Consider the following 11,226-nt stretch of genomic DNA (forward strand, 5'->3'; position numbering starts at 1 on the left):
ATCTGTGAACTCGTTCACAAAGATGGGGGGAAAAAATATTGTGATATTTCTCCGTTTTTATTCCATCCCTATAATGTTAGGGATCCTTTTCTATGGATGGCTATAATTTTACAATGAGTTACGCATGATCAAATTTGTCGCTTTTCCGCTAAATTGTAAATTAGTTTGACAACATGTGGGAACATATCTTAATATGGGTAATTCCAAATATATATTTAGTATAGCATTGCATCGCAAACTATTCACAAGACATGACTTTGGTATTTTCATTTTAATGAAAGTTTTCTTTTTCTATAAATATCAGTTAATTATTCAATTCATCAAAGGCATATTTAAAAGTGTTGAACATATTTGTTATTTTGTGAAATAAAAAAAGCACTTATCTTTCTGGTCATTGCTGATATTATCTTATTGAGTGTTTATGTGAATACAATTCGACCATTTCAAAAATTATGAATCAAGTCATTTTTTCATGAGTAATGAAAATTGAGTTTTTTTTATAGGTTATTATGAATGTGAGCCTCTGTAGTATAGAGGTTACTAATCTTTTTTTTAAATTGCAAGCACCCAGGGGCGGCTTAAGTGAAGGTGCAATGCACCGGGGTGGCAGATCGTAAAGGGCAACAACCTGGGCACAAATTTTTGAATAAAAATTCACAAGTCACCACTGCTGTTGTTACACTTTTGAGCCATACCTCGACAACAGAGTTATTGAGAAAACAAGAATAGACTGCATCACACAGGGCAAGTGTGCAATTTGGTACCCCACTATCACAATTTTTCGGGAACGGTCAAATGAAGGCAAAGAATTCAATTTCTCACTTGCCAAATGCATGAGCAGCGGAATACCTTCCAACAGCCTTGGGAACCTTGGAATAGGTATTTTTTTTTATTAATACGTTCAACTCTATGTTGGAGCTTTGAGAATGGGCAGGCCCAGAAAACATGCAGTTTGGCATATCTCTGAACTAAAGGATCAGTAGGGAAAATAAAATCAATTCAAATCTGAATTTGGCCTGTAAAAGGTTAATTCAAAGATTTAACCCCAAAATGAATGAAAATATGACTCATAGATAAGAGCTGTAATGTGTAAAATTTTGTCTTTCATGATTAAGAATTGTGAAATAGCTCTGGTCCCAAAAACAAAAATGGGTTTTGTTTTTGGGGCATTATTAAAGAAACATCCCAGTTTCTTTAAAAGTGGGATGTATCGTCAAATGCATTCTTATCGAAACAATGGTTTTTGGCTTTGAACAGAATAAAAAATCAGGGTTATCTCAGAGCCCCCAGGCTAAAGGCCTTGTAGCCTCCCACCATGAGGGGGTCGCACATAAGGCTTTGCACCCAGCAGCAGAAGATACGCTTGAGGCGCCACCCTCCATGTGACGACTTTTGAATATGCTAAAACACGGATCAACATAATGGCCGGAAAGTAGTGTTTGATTGGTCAGATGATCCTTACTAGTAGGGGGCTCAGCTTTTTAAAACATTAAAATATGACCTTATGATTTTCCCACTTATTGTTTATCTCATTAGTCAAGAAATAAACAAAAAAAATTCATCAATTTACCTTTTTACTTTAAATTCTCTCATTAAATTCAAATGAAAACAATGCCTACCTTATGCACAATAACTGTTTTTAGTACGCTCTAGAATCGCACTGAGCTTTATGAGATGCAGTTTCAAATGTTTAAAAAAATGCTGCTGCTGTTTAGTTTCTTCTGTAGAACATTTAGAGTAAATTGCAGGCAGAGAGCAGCCCAAAATCTTTGGAATTTATAGCAGCATATCTACCAACATGAGGAAAAAGATCACTTTGCCCTGAAAGAGTCAAAAGCAGCATTATTTTGGACCGTTTCCTGATTATTTGATCATTTTTGTCACACCGCTGTCATTTTCTGCACACTTCTTTACCGCACACCCAGGTATTAGACTAGCAAGAAGGCTAGATTTGCTTTTTATTCATTCAAGAGGAACCTTAGAGAATAAAGAAGTAGCTACATTTTCTGTTATTGTCAATTTTCAATGATTTTAGCGATAGTTGGCAACTTTATTTGACTTTGACAATACTTTTGTTTGGAATCAGGGCTGCAACTAGGGGGGAGCACTGAATTTACTCTTTAACTGCTTCTTCTACATGGCAAGGGGGCACTAAAATGCTGCTTTGCCCTGGGTGACAAAGTATCTAGTTGTGGCCCTGTCTGGAATAGACAACTTTACTCGTCTGACTTTTTTGGCTATGCTGTAGAACTTCCATTATCTGAGCTACGAAAATTTCAATTTCATGTTCAGCTGTTCTCTATCTGTGTTGCTGGGGTCTTTTTTTCATAGGTTGTGTAGGGTTTTGTGATGGAAGCAAACACACATTTCCATTTCGTACAACTCAATTTCTTCATTCTTTTACAGAACAGCCCTCCCACTATTCTCAGAGTTAAACTCCCATGTTAACACACTGAAATGGCAGACCCATATGCACACATAAGAACCAGACATTGTCCTGGGGTGATTGGCACTTGAAGATTTACAGGAAGGTTCAAAATATTAGAATGTATTGCTTTTTTTTGCAACTGAAAGATAAGGCACGATAATGATGTAACTTTGGATGCAGTCACATGATTGCATGGCTGATTGACTGGACCAACGTTATTCCTTGTTTGTGCCATTTTATAGCTATGCAGAATGGCTGACAAGAAATGGATAAGCATTTTTTTTTTTGGTTGTCCGTGATCACCTTCCCCAACAATAGCCTGGATAATCAAGGTTCTACTGTATTTCTGCTATCAATAAAAACCAACATATTAATAGTGTGGCTATCCTTCAATTCATGGTTTTTGCTCTTTTTTCACACATGGATAATATGAATTTTTACAATAGATGCAAGTAATCTTTTTTTCCAATTTTATTTTAAATCTTTTTTTTTACTTCCACAAATGTAATCATATTTTTTGATTATCCGTGCTCACTCTCCCCCACCATTAGCCTGGATAAGGTATTTATCATGTTGTATAAACTGATACTTGTGCATTTCTGGTGCACTTTTGAACATTTTTGCTATGTATTGCATAGAGTGAGTGAGCTTAAGGAATCACTTAGGTTAAAGAGTGCAACTGAGAAAATTGATCCTTTCCCAGATGACACCAATTCAACAATATAAAGCGCACACAAATGAAAAAAAAAGTGCTATATTAAGCCCTTGATCTTACTTCAAAAATAAGCTTGCAAAACTTTACATAGCATAGATATACAAATGAAAATGGTGACATTACCATAGTACCAATATTTAAAAAATGCTGGAAGCTTTAATTTCATCGCATGTTTCTATGTTATTAAATGATAATTCAAAAACTTGAATGTAAAACAGAACTTAAGAATTAAAGATGAACCAAATATACACATTAATGCTGAATACATGGGGCTGAAATAATCAGAACCTAGACATTTAATCTATTGGGAAAAATTTAGCATAAACTGAACCAAACTTTTCTATGTTTGCTATCATGATGAACCTCAATCGATTCGTGTATTTCTTATCGCAAGCAACTTTCCCATTGTCGTTGCTGTCAAAATTTCTCCAAACTCTGCCAGAAGACTGGTCCCTTATGGAGAACAGAGCCGGGCTTGGTACATTGTCTCTCATGTATTGCCAGATGTTGGACAGCAAACTGAATGTCTCGTAGGGAGTCAACAGTGGCAAGACTTCATCGATGTATGATAGAGGTGGTGGCAGTAGCTGCCCAATAGCCATGATATTTATCAGGCGCTGAGTCATCTGTAGTTGCTTGGGAGAGTTGACAGCAGCTTTTTCCTGGTTGTTACCCCAGTATGATATGAGAACGGCCATGATTGCTCTCAACAGCACGCTGCAATAGCACAATGATGGATGAATAGTGGCTACTAGGTGAAGGAGGTCCCATAGGATCGGATGTAGCTCAAACACTTGTTTGATATGAAGATCTCTCTCGATGGTAATCTGGAAAAGAAGCGAAAATAGTATCATTACAAATATGTGTAAAGAAAGTAAAGTGATCTGAATAAGGCTAAAAAATCGGAATGATTCCGGGTAAATCAGAATCATTAGCACTTATAATTTTGTTAATATCCATTATTTTCAATAATCATCTATGAATATCTTTTCTGATATTAACAGATTTTTTTTTTCGCAGTTCCATAACATCAGTCAAGTTGATCCACATAATATTAGTCCTCAGAGTAATCACTATTGGCATCCAGCACTTTTTGTCACATTGCCTCCAGCAGCATGAAGCAGTGGCGTTAAAAATCTGTACTCTTGAATGCAAAGGAGTATCTACCACACATCAACTCTAGTCATATATCATCACCATATGGCAATTTCAGACCAGTGGAGTTTGGTGAGAAATGCAGGTGCTATCTATATCGGTGGCTCTGTAAGTAAAGAACTTGCTTCTGACGTTCTTCCCGGATTTGAACCCATGCACCTTGGTGGTAACCTTCATTGGTGGAAGACAAGCATCTTACCACTGCACCACTCAGGTGCAAGAAAAGTCTAAAAAAAGTCTACTGGTGCCTGCTAAAAGTCCTTCCCACAAAGGAGGTTATCCAAGGCAGGATTATAACTGAAATTTGGGTCTGACCCATTTATGATAGATTTGCCACAAAAATAGTTATCGAGGGCAAGATCGTAACTAGAATTTAGGGGTGGGGCAAACCTTGATTTTGCTTCCTACCACACTGTGTTTTATGACAAAGGTCATGAAATATATTCACAATGAGCACACAAAATTAAAATGGGTGATAGACGAGCCAGATAGTAGATATTCAATGAAAATTTCAAATTGGTGGTTACAGATTTCTGTAACAATTTGATTTTTGAAAAAAAAATCATGAGGTGACACCACTTCAATCAGGATATCTGGATTTAATGGCAAGCTACAAGCAGTATTTGCCTTATTCCCTGACGAATTTTTGAGCAAGCTACAAGCGCTGAGAGATTGGCGAAGTGCAAAATTGAATTGTTACAAAAATCTACTGAAATGTGTACTTCGACAAAAGCTGATTTCAGTGATGTATTGCGAACAAAAGGCTAAATTTCTCTTGAACTAGAACACCAATATGGTTCATTGTAGACTCTTTTGAAATCTGGTTCAATGGACAAGTTTTTTGGTAAGTATTGTAGTTATATGGGGGTGTTTGCAGAATTGACTTAGAAAGTTTGGTGACAATTTAATTTCGAACTCCACCAAGCCTTTAGCATTTATAGCTTGGCATTAAATCTAGATATTCTGATAGAAATGGTGACACCTTTATAGGACTTTTTCTGCTCTTTCCAAATATCTGCTTGGTTTGCATGTAAATATTTCAGAAACTTCACAAATTTGGATTTTTTTCAGAGTTCAAGCATTTTTCTTCCATGATCTATTTTCCTCCATAACTTAAAAACAATTAGAGATAGGACAGGGTTGCTGTAATATTTTATGTTTCACTTGCGCTCGTCTGTCACCCATTTTTGTTTGGCAAATTATTCACTGTCCACTCTGTGTATATATATACATACTTTCTGATAGTCTTCATCTGGCCATGGCAAACCATTAAACATGACATCGGGTGAAATAAGTTCGACCATCAGCAATGCTACTATCTTCATACCAGAAACTAGAGACTGTGGATGTACATTGGGTAGTTCGTCGAGTGGGAACCTCCAAGACTGTTTGCAGCATGACTGTATAACATCCAATACCGCCTGCTTGTTGAAGAGAGTTGCATTTTTAGGCACCATTGATAGTCTGTAAGGTATTCTTAACCCCGATCCCACAACCCCAGAATAAAACACTGAGCAGTGATTGGGTGGAAGATTCACTGAAGATGAATATTTTATGTTATCATTTAACAGGCTCACATCAGCGGAGCTTGTTTTCGATGGTGTGGACTCGTATCTCACTGCTTCAAATAGTTTACAGTGCTTATCTTCTAAAACACCCTCAAGTAGCATTCTTAAAACCATATGCTGAGCTGCTGTTTGCTTGCACAGTTTGATAAGCAGAGATCTCACAACGTTGACCATACTGGTCTTTTTAACTGGGCTGATAGCATTGCGTGAAAGAAGGTTGAAGAAGTAACTGATAGCAGATGTTCCTACACGGAATAGCGATGTGATGGACATCTGCTCCGGTACGATGGACAGCGAAATCAATTCGATGAGTGCATCTGAATACTCACTGTCCTCTGTTGTCAACTGGGTTGCGAGCACTTCCAGGTTTTGGACTACACTGTTTGATAACTGTTTTTGCATTTGCTCAACTTGGCACAGACTGGAGATGTTCCTAACCAATAAGGCAGGGTTTTTGACTCTTCCTGACCTCAGTTCTGCCATCTGGTGAGTAACTGTTGTAACAAGAATATTAGGCTGCGACATCTGGACTTCTTGCGCCAAAGCTATGATATATTTTGAGGTATTCTCAGTATTGCTTAGAAGGTGACCGAGAATGAACTTTGTGAAGTTTTCCTCGCCCTGGATGCACACTAACTTCATGAGATTAAATATCCAGCTACTTTTTGCACTCTCTGCTTCCATCAGGTGTTTACTGATGTCGTCAATGTGCTCACGGAGAAATCGAAGCAGATGTACCTCGAAATTGGGGACCCTGGTCATCTTTGATACATCATCTTCTTTCTGGTACACATACATTTGGATTTCGGCAAGAACAAAATCTAATACAAGACCGGCGGCATCTTTGATCTAATGTGAAAAAAAACAAGCAGAAAGAATTGTATAAATAATCAAACTTTTTTTTAAATAGTAACTAAAAATGATTTAAAAAACGTGCATCCAGAAATTGTCAATGCGAAATAGGGGGGGACAGAAGTTTGTAATCTTATTTGCCAAACATTTATGGTAGGAGAGTTGGAATGGCATTTTACATTTCTCAATTATAGAAGATACTAAGCCAAGGGTTCTTAACCAGGGACCAACCATCTTCAAATACTTATAAAGAATAATCTGTGAGACAAGGACCTGTTTTCTCGGATCATTTCATGAATAGTGGGGGAAAAAGAATTGCATGTCAATCCATGAGAAATATGCTTGAGACCACGTGACATAAAGAAGGAAAATTTTGGGAATTATTTTTTCCACATTTAAGATTTTTTAAATTTTCAGTGGCGCTCTTCAAAAATTCTTTATTATTATTATTTGAGTTGGATATCGAGAGGGGGTTAATTTTTATATAAATTTTGTAGTTAAACACACATATTTCCATAAGTACAAATTTTTCATTATTCACGATGGTATTTCGGCAAGATCATTAGTGAAGTTACGTAAATGCACCTTGATTCCTGTAAAAGCACAGAACAATTTAAATTATGTTCGCCTCCCTCTTATATAATATATAAATAATAAATCAGGTCAATATATAAATCATTTTTGCAGTGGTCAGTTACAATTATTCTGTTTTCTGGAATGTGATATTATCACTCAATCACTAATTGTGATTGATCGAGGGTCAACAGTTTTGAGAATCTAATAAATCGTACCTCATCTCATTTATATTTTTCCTCCAATGTAATAGCTATGTTCCGTATGACCATCTGCAGCAGTTTTACAACTTTTTCCGTACCAGTACATTTTAATATATTAATTTAAAATTGAGTTCAATCAATCCTAAAATGCCAAAAATGAATTTCTTACTTGATGAGTGAAAACGTCAATCGTACGTTTATTTTGCAAGAAAAACTACTGTTCATATAATAAAATGAAAGTATTTCCTGTTTTTGCAATAGTATTATGATTATTTTTTTGAAAATAAATATAAGAAATGAATTTTTCGAAAACACAATGGCACTGTGAGTGTAAAATACCGTAACCCAAATCTCAGTGGTACTCCCCACTCCTTCTCACATGGAACGGCAATAATGCTAATTCAAGCTTTGCTCTGGCACCAAAATTTCCTGTATACAATGATCAAGATGACTATGAAAATTTTATACAACAATCGTATAACTAGAATATGCTATAGGTGGCACATGATTTTTCTAGATTGAACAGATGACTATATATATATATAATTATTATTGGATTTCAGGACATATCAAGGCTCAACCATAAGTGTGTCAACCTTTTAATAAGCGTGGGTCACTTGAATGGTTTTGTAACCAGCCACAGTCCACAATGAAATTAGATGGTCCAAAACTTCTGATGATACATAATGAAAATTTACAATAATGATTAGGATCTGTGTAGTCTCTACAGGTGTGCAAAACAGGGGGCACAGACTTGACGACCCGTTCTGGGGACCCAGACAAGTTAGAATAGAGTGACTTATTCACGCATACCATGGGATGAACTGTGATATCTGATGGAGGCATGATGTCCAACAGTCGACCAATCACTTGGCTGCCCCCATCGCTTCGAAGCAACATACGAACAACCAATTTAGCTAAATCATCAGTTCCAGCAACTTTTGCAGATTTCCATTTCTCTATTTGTTTCGATACTATATTCAAAGTTTCAGGTGTCACTAGTGGGAAAAAACAACAAAAAAAATCAGAAAAATATAGAAACCTACAAGAGCATTAATGTTACAGTTACAATGTAAAAAATATATATATACACAATTGAATTTCAACAATTTATACGGAATATACTCACCAACTTTAACAAACTCTGACGAGATCACATCAGATAGCACATCAGACATAGATGCCAAATGCAAAAGGAATGGACCAGTCGCAAGTTGCTCCCAAGTAGAAGAATCAGATAAGCTCTCATTGAAAGCAGACCGGATAGTTACGCGCATATCATTATTATGATTTGTCGCCAAGTGACTCAAAATCCCAACAACAGTCTTCTTGTGAAGGTTCACTTGGCCTTCCCCCATGGCTTTTTGATGAGCACAGTAATCTTTTAGACCGCAGGCTAAAACTCTAGAGATAACAGTCTTCGGAAAACAAGACCCTATGTGAGCGACAACCCAGTCAAAATGGGGAGAGTGTTGGACTGCTGTCTGAATCAGCGCATCTATACATGAATCCGGGTTGCTATCTATTAGTGTTGATAAACACTGAGTAGCTAGATCAACTAATGTTCTTGTGGCTTGGCATGTCATCCAAAGCTGCAGCACTTCTGGCAAATATGCAGAATGTGGAACGACTCTGCGATCAGCATACTTACTACCGAGGCACCCGAGAAGATTCAACGACCACGATGATATAAGTGGCGACCAGGTTTCTGGATCGCTTTTTATAAAATCAGTGAGCACCTTGTGCACATCTTGTATAATGCTATCATCTGCAGTGTCTGCATTGTTATCAACTTCTAAGTTGACTATGTAATTGTTCACAGCTTCGTCGAAAAGATTGTCCATGTGTTCAAGAACAGCATCGGATACAGACCATGACTTTTTCAAAATATTTATCGCAGACTTTGCTACTTCTATGCTTTTAATCCGAGAGATTTTTGAGGAACCCTCCAGAAACAGCAGCAATTCATCCGAGAAATTTACTATCTGTGGTTGAACATCTAGAATTTGAAGCTCTTGACCGCTGTTTTCCAAAGTATCGTCATTCCCAGAGAGATCAACAGTTTCAGCATCAGATTCCATCTTTATGATCATGCTACATAACACACACAAAAAAAAACTTGATATTAATTACATTCAAATATTATATTGTGTGGACATCAAAACTTAAATTAAGCTCAAGTAATAACAACAAGTTCTAAACAAATGATCCCCAAATGATGTGTCGGAGTAACTCCAAGGGCCTCCTCACATGGGGATACTTAAATCAAACTCAAGTAGCCCCAACTTGAGAGTTGAATCAACCTGAATGAGTCAAGTTTTCCCATTCTCCCTTACACAGCACTACTGAAAAAAATTCTGAAAGCCTGGAAAAAGGAGTAAAAACGACACAGTGTTTAGTTTACTTCCTTATCTCCCTGTACATTATAAAATTTTTAGTGATTCTAGCAGAATGATGAAGTTTATATTTTATAAGAATTATACATAGTTATCATCCTACACTATCATTACCGCAAAAAAAGATAAATATAGAGAAGAAAATTATGGGGTACATCCATATATTGAAAATAACATTCATCGTACACTATTCGTTAGAGACAACGGGAATCAGATTTCTTGGAATGTGAGAAAATAGACTTGTCAATTTACACACAATACAGGTAAAACCGATAAACTCATTAATTGAAGAGGATAGAGATGCTTTCCATACCTATCAAACTTCAACCTGAATTAAGCATGATGAGTGATAAAGGTGATAAATGAGTGAAATTTATCAAACTTACAGAGACCATTGGGAATTATGCATAATTACTGATTTATCACTTCTTTTACCTCATTTGTAGGTACATCATTAGAATGTCTATACCAAGGTTCTTAACCATGGGGGGAGGGGGGGTAAGCTTGAATAGGAAACCGATCAACGGAAAATATTTTTTGCTCTATGGGTGCCCATGGCTTCCACCTTACTGGAATGTTGAAGGGGAAAAGGAGGGGGGGGGTCTATGAAATATAGGAGGTTAAGAACCCCTGATTTAAAGCGAGAAAGAATAAATGAATAGGCGGTTACCCATTAATGATTTTCTTTTCTAATTAGCAAACCGTCCGTTCAATAAAACCGCTATTAAAAAAAATAATAAACATACTTCACAAACTTTTTGGAATTTCCGTACGGCTTTGACTTTTCCTGTATATTAAAGACTCACCAGGAAATATAAATTTCTACACCTCTTCTTAGATCTGAACTGAATCTAGCCATCCTATCGCAATTATTGCGATTGATATGGTCAGAAAAAAGAATGACAAAAATTGCAAATATAAACCTAAGCAAAAGTATACACATGTAAACATATATATGTGATTTTTATAAATTCACACTGCGTACCTTCGTGAACCAATGTGACCATATTTTGTAAAAACGGGTTATTTCATTGATGCATAATTTATGTTGAATAACACATTTATGATCGAAAAATTTCAAACTAAACTTTCTCTGCATATCTGAAAAATTATAATTTTCACTAAAACGATCAGTTAGATAAATATTATAAAAAGAATATATATTTCTTTTCTAAAAGTACGGGATGTATGGCTTTCTTATTTATGATAATCAAAAGTCTAGTTTTCGGAAACATTTGGAATAACCACTGACCTCATTTTATTATTTGCATAATTCTGTCAGTTGTTTTCTAAATTTGCTGTAGCCAAAAACCCTGCCAAAACAAAGATTGTGATT

General features: G+C 36.2%; 1 protein-coding gene across 3 annotated transcripts; it reads right to left on the reverse strand.

Annotated features, from left to right (window-relative positions):
• Positions 1-3,166: 3,166 nt before the first annotated feature.
• Positions 3,167-10,867, reverse strand: omd (integrator complex subunit 5 omd). 3 transcript variants are annotated; one of them, XM_089243380.1, is made up of 5 exons: positions 10,637-10,867; positions 8,624-9,588; positions 8,308-8,492; positions 5,534-6,715; positions 3,167-3,970 (listed from the first exon to the last, which is right to left on the reverse strand). In XM_089243380.1, exons 2-5 carry the CDS (start codon positions 9,585-9,587, stop codon positions 3,440-3,442), a joined length of 2,862 nt encoding a protein of 953 aa, XP_089099506.1. In that variant the 5' UTR covers position 9,588; positions 10,637-10,867; the 3' UTR covers positions 3,167-3,439. The 3 variants fall into 3 exon arrangements, with proteins under 3 accessions (XP_089099506.1, XP_089099505.1, XP_089099507.1); XM_089243379.1 differs by having other exon boundaries at positions 10,561-10,681; XM_089243381.1 differs by lacking the exon at positions 10,637-10,867 and adding an exon at positions 10,204-10,284.
• Between the last annotated feature and the right edge of the window lie 359 nt (positions 10,868-11,226).

Source organism: Pholcus phalangioides, unplaced genomic scaffold (assembly GCF_987345545.1).
Source record: "Pholcus phalangioides strain wild (caught in Gottingen) unplaced genomic scaffold, Ppha-v1.0 ptg000015l_1, whole genome shotgun sequence".
Classification (NCBI taxonomy): Eukaryota; Metazoa; Arthropoda; class Arachnida; order Araneae; family Pholcidae; genus Pholcus; species Pholcus phalangioides.

What these genes read in the sequence shown, in the direction of transcription:
- omd (XM_089243380.1), bottom strand. Translation starts at nt 9,587, where the DNA reads ATGATCATAAAGATGGAATCTGATGCTGAAACTGTTGATCTCTCTGGG. An exon ending in GTCAGAGTTTGTTAAAGTTG is followed by an intron (nt 8,493 to 8,623) that starts GTGAGTATATTC and finishes TTTTCCCACTAG; the next exon opens with TGACACCTGAAACTTTGAAT. An exon ending in ATATCACAGTTCATCCCATG is followed by an intron (nt 6,716 to 8,307) that starts GTATGCGTGAAT and finishes TTTTCACATTAG; the next exon opens with ATCAAAGATGCCGCCGGTCT.